The sequence below is a fragment of the Elgaria multicarinata genome, chromosome 16, assembly GCF_023053635.1.
Source record: "Elgaria multicarinata webbii isolate HBS135686 ecotype San Diego chromosome 16, rElgMul1.1.pri, whole genome shotgun sequence".
Taxonomy (NCBI): domain Eukaryota; kingdom Metazoa; phylum Chordata; class Lepidosauria; order Squamata; family Anguidae; genus Elgaria; species Elgaria multicarinata.
Genome location: NC_086186.1, coordinates 21,665,421 through 21,679,750, shown reverse-complemented (window position 1 = coordinate 21,679,750; position 14,330 = coordinate 21,665,421). Strand labels below are relative to the sequence as shown.

Here is a 14,330-nt window from a genome sequence, read left to right as displayed (position 1 = left end):
CTGGTTGCGCTTTTTATATTGTATTTTGTATTTGTGTTTTCAGATTGTCGGTTGTTTTTATGCTCTTCATGATTTTAAGTTTTGTGAACCGCCCAGAGAGTTTCGGCTATTGGGCAGTATAAAAATGCAATCAATCAATCAATCAATCAAATTTTATCCTCACAACAACAACCCTGTGAGGTAGGTTGGGCTGAGAGTCTTTGACCGGCCCAAAGTCACCCAGTGGGTTTCCATGGCTGAGCAGGACTAGAACCCGGATCTCCCGACTCCCAGTCCAACACTTTAGCCACTACACCACCACACTGGCTTGTAGCATTGCTCTCCATTTTTAATACCATTCGGCCATTGTTGATGGTTTATCTTGCTTCCAAAAAGAAAAGGAAAAAGTCCTGAAGGGGAAATAGCGGACTTCCTGTAATCCGTAGAACAGCCATTGAATACAAAGTCGCCCAAGAGCAGCTGTGGGTTACTGGCATTTTTGTTTTTCAATGCTCTTCGTCGAAGAACTCTGCTTCAACGGACTGACGCTGTTTTTTCTCAAAGTTACACCATCGCTAGCTAGACGGTTGTGCAAGGGAAGTCGACTTCCTTTTCTGGGCGGGTGTCTCTTGTGTACACAGATTCTGTGAGACTTCCTCCATTTGTAGACAGTGAAATAGGTGAAAACCCATCCTTTTCATTTCACAGTTCTCTTTACCTGTTTGCTTTGGTAGTCTCCATTTCCCTTGTCTTTTATCCATTATGCCTTTCGGGAGAATCTTCAACACACTTAATTTGTTGTACCCAAAGTTCTACCAAAAAATAATATTCAGAGCACAACAAATTATATTGCATTGGGGGGGGGGAGTGCTTATATCCTGGTTGCTTTGTCATTTTAGTCAGTTTCACTGTCAGTGTATCCCTGGATAAATAGCCACAAATTCTGTACACCAAGCAAATCCTGATTTTAATTTATTTATTTTTAAAGTAACTTTTTTAAAAAAGATCAAAGTGTCCTTTTCTTAGTACAGTTTATCATTTGGTGTGTGTGTGGGGAATCTTGAGTCCTTGTGATCCGGTAACAGTTGCACCCTTACCTGGATGGAGACATTGGCCACAATGACCCATGCTCTGTTGTAACCTCCCGTTTACACTATTGCGATGCGTCATACATGGAGCTGCCTTTGGAAATGGTCTGGAAACTGCAGTGGGTCCCAAACCAAGGCAGCTCTAGTACTAACTGGGCAGTTTGACAAAATGTATGCCCATGTGCTTTGTCCGGTGCAATGGCACCCAATATGTATCTGGGCCCAATTTAAAGTCCTATTTTTAACCTTGGAAATCTCTAAAGAGCTTGTCTGCTCAAGCAGGACATGGTGCAACAGCACCCTCCCACCCATGTTCCCCAGCAACTGGTGCACACAGGCTTACTACCTTGGATACTGGAGGTAGTCTTCTTCCATATGTACCTGAACCTTAAGATCTTTCTGAGATCTTAGATACTGGAGGTAGTCTTCTTCCATATGTACCTGAACCTTAAGATCTTTCTGAGATCTTGGATACTGGAGGTAGTCTTCTTCCATATGTACCTGAACCTTAAGATCTTTCTGAGATCTTGGATACTGGAGGTAGTCTTCTTCCATATGTACCTGAACCTTAAGATCTTTCTGAGATCTTGGATACTGGAGGTAGTCTTCTTCCATATGTACCTGAACCTTAAGATCTTTCTGAGATCTTGGATACTGGAGGTAGTCTTCTTCCATATGTACCTGAACCTTAAGATCTTTCTTAGATCTTGGATACTGGAGGTAGTCTTCTTCCATATGTACCTGAACCTTAAGATCTTTCTGAGATCTTGGATACTGGAGGTAGTCCTCTTCCATATGTACCTGAACCTTAAGATCTTTCTGAGATCTTGGATACTGGAGGTAGTCTTCTTCCATATGTACCTGAACCTTAAGATCTTTCTGAGATCTTGGATACTGGAGGTAGTCTTCTTCCATATGTACCTGAACCTTAAGATCTTTCTGAGATCTTGGATACTGGAGGTAGTCCTCTTCCATATGTACCTGAACCTTAAGATCTTTCTGAGATCTTGGATGCTGGAGGTAGTCCTCTTCCATATGTACCTGAACCTTAAGATCTTTCTGAGATCTTGGATACTGGAGGTAGTCCTCTTCCATATGTACCTGAACCTTAAGATCTTTCTGAGATCTTGGATACTGGAGGTAGTCTTCTTCCATATGTACCTGAACCTTAAGATCTTTCTGAGATCTTGGATACTGGAGGTAGTCTTCTTCCATATGTACCTGAACCTTAAGATCTTTCTGAGATCTTGGATACTGGAGGTAGTCTTCTTCCATATGTACCTGAACCTTAAGATCTTTCTGAGATGCCCCAGCGAATAAAGTACATCCGGTTACTACCAGAGAGGGGTCGTTTTTGGTAGCTACACCCCAGTTATGGAACTGCCTTGCCAGAGAGCTTCACCTGGCGCCATCCTTGTGGTCTTTTTGTTTCCAAGTGAAGGCCTTTTGTTCATCCAGAACATGCAGTCTGTGCCTCTGTTTGTTTGTTTTTAGTTTTGTTATTCCCCCCACCACCACCACACACTTGTATTTTACATGGTTTGGGGATTTTCTGTTTTATTTTCTGTTTTTGCCTTTAAATTGATTTTTACCTCGATCATAAGGTGCCCAGAGAACTTTAGGTTATTGTGCAGCAAGCAGACGTTCCAAAGAAATATGTGACGTCTAGTACAACTTACCCCATGTCCTGACATCATGAATGCACAGTCCAGTAATGGAGGGAACGTGATACAGGACATCCGTTTTGGTGGCAGACCTGGGTGCCTTGTAACACGGAGAACCGTCCTCCCTCTTTAGGAATCACTTTTAGCTATCATACATACAAGACTCTGTCTTTGCCTTAAATAGTTGCAAGTAGCTTTTTCTTAGATTGAAAATGTGTGCAAGAGAGTGTCTGTCTTTTTGTCCTTTCTCTTCTTTTTCTGAGTTTAAGAGCGCACTCACAAAAATCTTGAAAGAGGAAGTGAAACAGGAAGTCCCTGGTGCCTGCTTTAAATGTTGCTGGTAGTTTTACCAGCTTAAAAATGCAACCGTTTCTCTTTTGGAAATGGTTTTGAGCCCGTAAATTGCCAGGCATCCAGAGCGACCGGCGAAAACCCTTAGAACCACTGCTGGTTTAAAATCAGGAATTGGAATTAACACGTTCTGTGTTTTAGGATTTTAAATTTTGTATACTCGTTTTAATCTCAATTTTAGAGTTTCTGTAAACCGCCCAGAGAGCCCTGGCTATGGGAGCGGTATTTAAGTGCAATAAATAAAATAAAATAAAATAAAATAAAATAAAATAAAATAGTGAGAATATGAGCTAAATATTTTGCCTTTTCTGCATGAGACATGCCCTGGCACCCTTCCACTTTTTCTTTTCTTTTCTTTTCTTTTTGTAACCTGTTTAAGAATCCTGCAGAGGAATAGCCCTGACACCTCCAGCACCAGAAGAGTTAATATCCTCTCCGAGGAAGCTCTCAAGAAACAGACCTTCCTCCTCCCCTCGGCCTTACTCTTGCAAAACTTGTTTCTAACTTCCTCCCCCCCTCCCTCCACTACCCTTTTATGACAACAGCCTCAGCGGCAAGATAGGTTCCTTTCCTAACATTATGGATGTATAGGTGGTCGATGCAACTCTCTTGTGCTGCAACTGGGAAGCATGTCCTTAAAATGGCACCATCGGTTTTCCGACGTACCCCACATAACGGTGAGGTTTATAGGACGGCACAGCTTGGAGGTAAGATCCTGTCTCCCCCCACCCCACCCCAGGGGACTATTGCTAGCATTGGTGGTAATGACAGAAGGCCTCATCGGTTGTGCACTAGTGCGCAGCTTGGGTGTCGATGTGTTGGCTGAAAGTCTAGGTTTGACCACCCAATCAAACCAGTCCTCCAGGACAGTCTTTCAACCCGGTGTGGCACGCTGTCATACCAGTTGTATCTTAGATGACAAGTAAACAGGCAAAAAATATGTGTGAGTGGTTTTTGAACAGCCTTTTCTAATTGCTGAAGCAGTTAAACACCATTTCCTGTTTTCTAACCAGTGTGTGTGTCTGTGTGCGTGTCTTTCTCATTATTAGAGGAGGACTATTTTAGAAAAACGAAACAGGGTACACAGTCTCTTGAAATAGGCCATTTTTTCCTTGAGAAATTAGAATTTTAGTGGCTGTTTTTGGTCCCACTGACCAAGAAGCAAAGAGCCTGCAAAACATAAAATTTTAAAAACTGGAAAAGCTTTAAAAAGAACGTGAGGACTTTAAAAGCAATTTGAAAACTTCGAAACGGCAGCTACAGCAGAAATTAAGAGCAGGGAAGAATCTTAAAATCAAAGTATGCCGCTGAGAGAGATATTATTTATTTTTAGACGGATAAATGAGTGCTTAAAGTACTGGGAGCGAGATTGTTGAGTCACACTGAAGCCTTCTTGAATCATAGGTACAAAATTAAGAGAAACTTTTAGCAATTATACTGGGTGTGCAGGCATCTCCAAGCTTCTCTGAAATGAGTTCATGCCGTTAGAAGTCAAAACGCAAATTTGGGATTAATCGATAACAACGCAGTGTGTACGTGGTTCTTTTAGAGTTTTTAGAGCATCCCAAATACATTAACTTTGTAATCCTTCGTGTAGTCTTGTGAAGTAGGTTAGTATTACTTACCCTCTTTGTTTATTTGTATCTTTGCTTATAAAAATTGATGTCATACCCTTATTTCAATTAGAACTCTCGCGGCAGCTTACAATTTCAGAATAACACAATGGAAAACATCCAAATTACAATAGGAAATGCAAATTAAAAAAATAGCAACGGACTAAGAAAGGGATAGCAGCAATTCACCATTAAGAGCAGCAGAAGTTTGAAAGCATTGGTCCTTGCCTCATGGCAAAATGCAAAGCATCTGGTACAGGATCCGACTCTTTGCGGAGAGAGTTCCACAACTGGTGCCCTACCATTGAGAAGGTCCATTCTTCCATAGCCACTTCCTTCTCCTGAAAAAGCAGGAGGGCATGTAGAGATGGGCCTCTGAAGATGATCTCAATACCTAAGAACATAAGAAGAGCCATACTGGATCAGAGCAAGGGTCCATCTAGTCCAGCACTCTGTTCACACAGTGGCCAACCAGCCAGGGACCAACAAGCAGGACATGGTGCAACAGCACCCTCCCACCCATGTTCCCCAGCAACTGGTGCACACAGGCTTACTGCCTCTAATACTGGAGATAGCACACAGGGCTAGTAGCCATTGATATCCTTCGCCTCCAGGAATTTATCCAGCCCCCTTTTAAAGCCATCCAAATTGGTGGCCATCGCTACATCTGGTCAAGTTAATTAGGAGTCAGTGTCCTTATATGCCTGAGTCTCAAACAGCACTTTGAACTCTGCCTGGAAACTGATTTGGTAGCCACTGAAGATCCAATGTGATGTGTTCATTTGACCAGTCCTGGTCAACAGTGCAGCACAGCCTTCCCCAACCTGGTACGCTCCAGATGGATTGAACCACAACTCCTGACTCCCCCAGCCAGCATTGTTGGGAGGTGCAGTCCAGCACATTCTGGATGGTGCCAGTTTGGGCAAGGCTGTGGTTGGGCAGCTGTACCTTGGACCAAGTGAAGATTCCATGCGGTCTTCAAGGGCAGCACCACATACACCACATTACAGTAGTCTAATCTAGATGTCACCTCACAGCAACTTTTTAAGGACTTGGAGATGTCCTCTCTCGTGCTCTCAGCCTCTACACTAGATACGTTTTAATGGGGTACAAGGATGTTATTGAAGTCTTCAAGTCCTCTTAGGCCTCACTGAAGTGGCATACCTCTCTCCGGATGTACTGCTTCAGATTTCAGCTGGGGACTGAAATCTCCATGTGAAAACCTTGCCTGCATATAGAAAACTAGAGTACCAGGGAGAAAGCCTGGCTTTTCCCTTATTATGCTAGCTTTTCTGTGTTGAATTCTGGGGGGTGGCAGGTTGTGAGCATTCTGTCATGCGAGTCCCACCTAAAACCTGAAGTCGTAAATCCCTGTAAGAATCAGACCGGGGAGCACTTAAACTACCAGTAGGGCCTCTTGAGGATGAGATTTGAATTTTTCAAACTCTCCTGTGGCGGCAGCAGGGGGTGGGGGCTTTCTGCTCCTTCATGGGAAACAAGGTGTGCAAGAGACAGAAGCAAACAGGAGCAAAATGACTTCCCCATAACTGTGACAGCTGGGGGGCTGTACATCTTTCCTTTCCCTATAGCTCAGAATACTCATGTATGAATCTTGAGAATGTCAGCATTGTAATTTTTTTTTAAAAAAATAAAGTGTAAACTTCTAGTCCTCAAGGTTCCAGAGGCTATTGAATCTTTGAAGGCTGAAGTGTCCAGTGTACTTTTTTGTGTTCTTCCAAGGAGCTGGCCTGTAATTTCTAGAGGGAGGCGTTCCTTTCCCCACCAGGCCCCTGCCGCGTTAAAGTTCAGCGTTTGCATTCTTGAGAGGAATGCAAGCTGCAGCGGTTTCAGCTAAGAACAGGCTTCAAACTGAAACAGGCATGACCAGGAATAAATTTTTCAGCAGCCGTTGGCAACGATTACGACAACGGTCTTGGGAGTAACCTCCGCTCCTCCCCAAAGTAATCACATCTTTAGGATCAGGGCTGCAGACTTCGCATGGCTCACACAAATAATAACCTGTGGGACTCAGGGCTGCACGGGAGATCAGGGAGCTTAATCCTGTTCATGTTTATTCAGAAGTAGAACCCTGAGCAGCTTACATTTGGGTAAATGTGCTCCGAAGGATTACAGCTTTAGACCGGTCCGGTTGAAGCAGGGTTGCTTGCTGAGACTTGGTAATGCATCTGATGAAGTGGGCAGTGTCCATGAAAATATGTGTGAGCCTTTAAGGGGGCCACAAGACACTCTGTTGTTGCTTTTGATGCAACGGGCTAACTCGGCTTCCCGTCTGGAAGTTTACAATGTTGTTCTCCCAGTTCAGAATGCAGTCTCAGAAAAGGGGCTTGATAAGATTGCCCCAAGGGTGTACAGTCATGAATTGTAGGTATGCGCTTTTTTGCCGGAGGCACCAAAGACTGTATTCAGGCAGAGATAGGAAGTTTTACATCTCACGTTACCGGGATTTGCATGTGTCATTCTAGGGGGCTCAGAGCCTTTTCCTCTTGAGGGTTGCAAAAAGTGGTCATCTCGGTTTTTATTGTCCCCCGCCCCTGCACACACCACGCCTTCAACTGTCCTTTAGTTAACTGTGTGATTGCTAATCTGCCATCCAGTAGATTTAAGAACATCAGAAGAGCCCTGCTGGATCAGACCAAGGGCCCATCTAGTCCAGTACTGTTCAAACAGTGGCCAACCAGCCACCCATGGGAAACCCACAAGGAGAACTTGAGTGCAACAGCACCCCCCTGCCTATGATACTGGAGGCCGCATATAGCCATCGGGACTAGTAGCTATTGATAGCCTTCTCCAACCAATCAGGATTCGGATAACCTTTTGGAGCTGGGTGATGAAAAGTATTCATTAAAATGCTCTATCAACTTCTCGTAGACTTGAAATAACAAAGGAGTTCTCGGGTTGTGTTTTGAAAGTTCTGGGAAGTCACCTTGGAAGGACAGAGGCTAGCTATGTGTGCTGGAGATGCCGTAGGTTTTAAGGGACGTGTACGTAACTCAGGAGTAACTACACCGGGTAATGAAGAACCGTAGAGCCTGCCAGTTCTCCTGCACAGCCTGAAACGTTACTCCAAAACCAAGCACTCCTTTTCAAAGGTGAATGCCGATGGCGTGGTCAGAGAGGCTGATTCAGACATGGATGTGCATCATCCATGTGGGTGTCAGGAGTCAATGATTTACAGCTGACTTGGTGCCTGAGGGCACAGGAGGTGAGAAGGAAGCTCTGGTTTTCCGCACTGACCATTTTCGCACGTGCATCTTGTCTCTCGTTGATGCAGGTCCTCTGAAAATTCTCCCTCCCTCCGTCTTCTTGAGAGAAAAATGAAGGGCTTTCTGGCTTCTGTGTCTCCCCTTCCAATCCTCTTTCTTTCTGTCTTTTTTTTTTTAGGAAAAGGAAAAAGACAAGGAGAAACTAAAAGAGAAAGAAAAAGACTCCAAAGACAAGGACAAGAAGATGATAAATGGGCACCTCTTCAGCGCCACCCCAACGGTGGGGCCTTTCAGTTGTCAACACTGTCAGAAGCCTTTTAACAAAGACTCTTTGGCCTGTGCAAGTGAGTGATCTCTTTATGCCCTGTGCTCTATTGTGGGGAGTTATATGGAGCCTTCCCCCCCCCCGCACTCACCCACCCACTCAAAATGTAGATGATGAATATGATTGCGAAATTAACAAAATCGGCTACCATTTTGGTCCTTGAGAGAGATTTGATAGGATCTGAAATAGTTCAGATAAAATACCGCTGATTTGATTGCCTGGAAAGTCCCTGCTTATTTTTTATTTTTTATTCAATTTTTATTCTGCCTTTCCTCCAAGGAGGTCAAGGTGGCATATATGCTTCTCTTCTTCCACTCCCAACCCCCTTTTATCCTCACAACCACCCTGTCAAGAAAGTTACGGTGAGAGATTGTTACTGACCCAGAGTCACTCGGTGAGCTACATGGGTCCTAGCCCGTCACTCTTTCAATAATCATTGTTTACTGTGCACTAGTCTGGTGCCCACACCTGACATGGTAGGGAAAATGCCAGGCCTCCACGGGACCCAAATGGCCCAGCACTGCTGACTCCAACCTTCTTTTATGTAATTTTTAAAACTATTTTGGGGCTCTGAAGAGAAGTACTGGGTGAGGCGGTTGCCACCATCTTAGTTTTCCCAGAATGACTCTGGGCCTTGGCATAAGGCCGGTCCATTCCATTGAGACCATTTTGTTAGATTTAACTTAATTTTTTTGCTAATGTTAGTGACGTTTACCTCCTTCTTTGTTTCTTTCTTCTTGTTTCTCTTCATCAACATCTCAAATGCGGTGTGTCCGTTTTGGGTTGCTTTTTGTGCGTCCCGTAGTTCCGGTTTTTCATTTGATGTACTTATTTGTTTATTCGCATGATGAGGCAAATGGCGACGTCTTTGAGAACATAAAATTCAGTTCAGGGATGAAAATGGGAGCCAGATTGTAATTGTTGTGTTTGGAAGTCGCCCGAGTTGAATTCCTACTTCCGTTCATTCCCGGAAACGTAGTACTAAGATGGGGTCAAAATGATTTTTGATTTTTTTAAAAAAATGACAACACTGGAACTGACAAGTTGATTTCTCAGGGGTGTGGGTGTGGAGGAGAGGGAGGGTGTCCACAGGGAAGGAAATCTCTCATATCAGTTTCCCAGAGGACCTTTTCTTCTGTCGCCCCCAGATTGTGGAATGGCCTGCCGGAGGAGATTCGTAAAATTAACACTATGTGTGATTTTAAGGCAGCTTTAAAGACTAGCCTTTTCCGGCAGGCCTATCCAGATCAATGTTAAATCATGATTTTTTAAGATGTATTTATTCCTGTTCTAATGTTGTTCCCCGCCTCGATCCAAAGGGAGAGGCGGGTAAGAAATAATTTATTATTATTATTATTATTATTATTATTATTATTATTATTTAGTTCCTTTACAATTTCTGTCCAGTTTCTGAGAGTTCTGACCTATGATAGAGAAATTAAAGCCCTTTAATCAGAATTAATGCTACCTATTACCCAAAGGGGGACTGAAGGTGAATCACAGGTTGTGACACAATTCAGTATTTCCCATCGCATACGTCATTTCCAAGTTTAGAACGTCAAATCTGAGCCTTGCTATTTTCAGGGGGGGGGGGAGGGGGGCAGGAATTCCTAACCTGTAAATCTGCACTTGCGGGTTTGTTTGTTGCTGTTGACTCAGGTGAAAACACAATTGAGCGTTAAAGGTTAATCTAAGAGACGTTTCTCTGTTGCCCAACAAATATTGACAGTGATGCCGATAAAAAGACTCCAAACACGCCAAAGCTTTGCACGAAGAACTCCTGCTGTAGAGTTATGATGGTAGAACTTCAGAGCTGGTTCAGATGTTTGTCAATTTCTCTTCCTTTGTGAAGCTCAGAGCAGGTTCAGATGTTGTCAATTTCTCTTCCTTTGTGAAGCTCAGAGCAGAAGGTGAAGATTGTAGGGTAGGATATCGTAAGATAGCGGCTCACAAGAATGCTGGCTTTGTCTAGGAGCTGGATTTGGCTGGATGTAGGAGTCAGACCCTTGTTCCATTTAGCTCAGTACTGCTGACACTGACTGGCAGCAGCTCTATGGGGTTTCAGGCGGGAGTTTTTTCAGTCCCACCTGGAGATGCCAAGGATTGAACCCGGGACCCTTCTGCATATGCTCTACCGCTGAGCTGCCCGTCCTCAAAATGCGGTGTGGCGCACTCCGTTTGGGGCTAAATAATGTGCAGAACAGACCAGCGCTACTCAGAGAAGAAGAAATGGGGCAGAAGTATTATGTATGTGTTAACCACTGGGGCTTCATTTTGGGCCCCATAGGTGGAAATGTGAGTGGGTAGGGGTCAGAGAATAGCCTCTCAAATTCCTTTCGCATCAGTATAATTGGCTTTCTTTCACATCCCATTGACCTTGATTTCTGCATTTTGAAGTGAATGATCTTTTTAGGACCAGAGCGGGGGGCGGGGGGAGGTGTCTTTCCTACCATTTCTTCATGCATGCCTGACAGATCACGTGCCCTTTTATTTTATCTTTTCACCCTGGAGGCAAGAGATGGCTGCTGTGTGTTTCCCAACAGGATTCCCAGTAGAAAACTTGTTAAGAACTGCTGGTGTAGGCCTGATACCTAAGCTGGCTGTTCGCTTTTCCTCTGACCTAATGCTTTAAGATGAAAGGTAGCAGATTTTAGCTGACGGTGCATCCAAAATTGCTGGAGTGGTTGGCTTCTGAAGACCTGAATGAGAATGTGAAATGGAATCAGTAAGACAACGACCCTCTCAGGCTGGGGCTATGTTGATGGGTGATATCCTTTCTTTTACACAGACTGTGGGGTCCTTGTCCATAAAAGCTGTAAGGAGAACATGGCTGCTTGTTCCAAGGTCAAACTGAAGGTAAAGACTTCCCTGTTTTCTTTTGAGCACTGTTTCCCAAAATGCAAGTGTGGGGGTGTCTAGAAATCATACGATGGCAATTGCACCAGGAAATTGGAATGTAGATCTCTGCTTTTGAGTTGGGGCGACTTTCTCAGTCTCTGAAAATCCCAGGCTTGTTGTTTTGCTTCCTGTTCCTGTTGCATTAAAACCTTCAGGCCACACTCTCAGTCCTTGTTGAGGATATAACATCGGCTGGGTTCACACCACACTAACCCGCCTGGATTATCGTGTTGTCTGAATGCAGTGCGTTTACCGCAAGGTGGCTTATTAACCATGCAGTGCGGTTTATTTTTCTCAAACAAGCCACCTTGAGAATTCGTGCACGTCTTTTCCTTTCCACAGGTGAATGTAAGAAATCCAGGTCCTCATACTTCTAGTCTTGATGAATATTATTCAGTGGCATTGTTCAGGTTGGTTAACAACACACGCTGCATGCTTAACAAGCAACCCTGTGGAAAACGTGCTGCATTCAGACAACACGATGGCCCACCTTGCGGAAAATGCGTTGTGTTCAGACAACACGATAACCCATGGTTCAGCAGCAACCCACACTGGGTGGATTAGCATGTGAACCCAGCCATCCAGTAGATCAGGGTTAGGGGGCAGGATTTCTGTACCTCCTGCATCTTCAGCCTAACCACATTGTTGCCAGTCTATATTTATTCCCCAGGCCCTCCCACCTGGCTGTTGAATAATATTAGGGTGACCATATGAAAAGGCGGACAGGGCTCCTGTATCTTTAACAGTTGCACAAAAAGGGAATTTCAGCAGGTGACATTTGTATATATGGGGAACCTGGTGAAACGTCCTCTTCATCACAACAGTTAAAGCTGCAGGAGCTATACTAGAGCGACCAGATTTAAAAGAGGGCAGGGCACCTGCAGCTTTAACTGTTGTGATGAAGAGGGAATTTCACCAGGTTCTCCATATATACAAATGACACCTGCTGAAATTCCCTTGTCTGTGCAACTGTTTAAGACACAGGAGCCCTGTCCTCCTGTTCATATGGTCACCCTAAATAATATTCACGGAGATTAGAGCTATGAGCACCTGGGTTTCTCACATTCACCCGTGGAAAGGAAAAGCTGTACATTTGATTCTGCCCCCTTTATCCTGGGCATTTATCTGTGATAGATCATGCATTTGGCTGCATCCTAATCAATGAGGGCTTCTAAGCACAATGACTTGAAACTTTAGCTCTGTTGTCGTTCAGAATTGCTGAGGCCTCCCTCCATTTGGCCAAGAGCAGTAAATGGAATGCTGAGCTGAATGGCTCATTGACCGGAAGAGCAAAGCACTTTTGAAGGACCCCTCCCCACAAAGTCCCTCCCCATGTCAAAACGTTCAGACACGTGGAAAGCTAGAAACCTTCCTGATGCATGAGCTTCTCACATGCAGGGAGATTCTGATCAAGGCAATGGAGGTGGCGGCTCTGATGTCAGTGAGGCGGTGAATCCGCTCCGGGTTTCAGTCACAACTCTAAAGGAGCTCTCCAAGAGTTCCGACTGGAACTGACTAAAACCCGGAGCGGATTCTCCACCCCACTGACATTGGAGCCACCAGGGTCCACTGGATCAAGGGCCACTTTTTTTAAAAAAAGTGCTTCTCTGCATGTGTTCCAAGATCATTCACCTGCGTGGAAGGCTATATGGGGGTGGAAATACCCTAGGGATGGACACATGTACATTCTAACCTTCTTGAACTAATTATTTCTAAAGCAAAGCTGAAATCTGTCCTTTCTGTGTTTTTATTTCATCTCCAGAGAACAGGCCTTCAGCCCCATGATACTTCCTCATTGCCTACAGTAATCATGAGAAGTAAATGTGAGTAAATTTATTTTGTTTTGGTCAATCCCTCCCTCCTTCATTCTGCAGTTTCCCAAAGGCTGGTCATTTTATTATACGACAGAGCAATTTTTATAAGCTTAGCCTAGTATTTGCACGTGCATTAAGCAACTGAGCAACAGGTCCCGTTTGTTGGATAAGCATACCGTTATCCTGTCGTTCATTTTGGCAAAACCCTGAAAGTGGCGTCAATCAAGTGCGGGTGACTTGTTACAGGTCTGCAGAACCCGGGGAAGCTTATAGAAATGAGAGAGCCGTAGAAAAGTTCAACTGACTTTTAAGAAGTAGGTCACAACACCAGCCTCCCACACTGCGTAGAAATCAGATTTAGACCACAGATGAATTATCCCGGCATGTGCATAACTATTTTCCGGTGACGACAGCGTACGACTGGTGACAGAAACTCTTAGATAAGAGACTACATGCTCCGTCGTGATTTTTCACATCAGAGAGAGAGGACCCATAGACAATGCCATAGATACCCTGAAAAGAACGAGGTTAGAAGAGCTAGGGCTGGTCTTGTGGTAGTAAAAAATGTCCACGTTATAGGTGACTCAGCACATTTAATTTAGTGTCGGGCTTGTTCGATATTTTGAGCTGCCTGTTGGGACCCTTTAAAAGTAGGAAACAGCTAGCAATGAATACTGCATCAAGAGATGAGTTTATACAAATCAAACCTGGTTCAGACGACATGTTCAGCCACAGTGATTAAGCATTTTCCACTAAATTTTACGGCTTAGTGTGGTTGGGAACCATTTATTTATTTATTTATTGCACTTATATACCGCTCCCATAGCCAGGGCTCTCTGGGCGGTTTACAGAAATTCTAAAATTAAGATAAAAACGAGTATACAAAATTTAAAATTCTAAAACACAGAACATACACACATAAAGCATTAAAAACCGTTTAAAAAACCTAAACATGTGGGTGATTAAGATGTGCCGCTGTATGCCTGGGCAAAGAGGAAAGTCTTAACCTGGTGCTGCAAAGATAGCAGCGTTGGTGCAAGGCGAGCCTCGTCAGGGAAATCATTCCATAGTCTGGGGGCCACCACCGAAAAGGCCCTGTCCCTCGTTGCCACACTCCAAGCCTCTCTCGGAGTAGGCATCCGGAGGAGGACCTTAGATGTTGAACGTGGTGACCGGGTATATTCACGTCGGGAGAGGCGTTCCATCAGGTATTATGGTTCCAATCCGTGTAAGGCTTTATAGGTCAAAACCAGCACCTTGAATTGGGCTCGGAAACATACAGGATTGTTTCCACCATTTCCAACCATGGTGGCTACATAACCACAGTTTAGCTCACATGTAATTTTTTGCAACTCCTGATACAGTTGTGCTGGT

General features: G+C 44.2%; 1 protein-coding gene across 2 annotated transcripts in view; it reads left to right on the top strand.

Annotated features, from left to right (window-relative positions):
• Positions 1-14,330, top strand: part of AKAP13 (A-kinase anchoring protein 13) — a 298,396-nt gene that overhangs the window by 247,359 nt on the left and 36,707 nt on the right. For both annotated transcript variants that reach the window (XM_063142172.1, XM_063142171.1), the window contains 3 exons: positions 8,098-8,263; positions 11,033-11,100; positions 12,905-12,965. In XM_063142172.1, the coding sequence (XP_062998242.1) occupies positions 8,098-8,263; positions 11,033-11,100; positions 12,905-12,965 (295 nt within the window). The remainder of the gene's footprint in view (positions 1-8,097; positions 8,264-11,032; positions 11,101-12,904; positions 12,966-14,330) is intronic.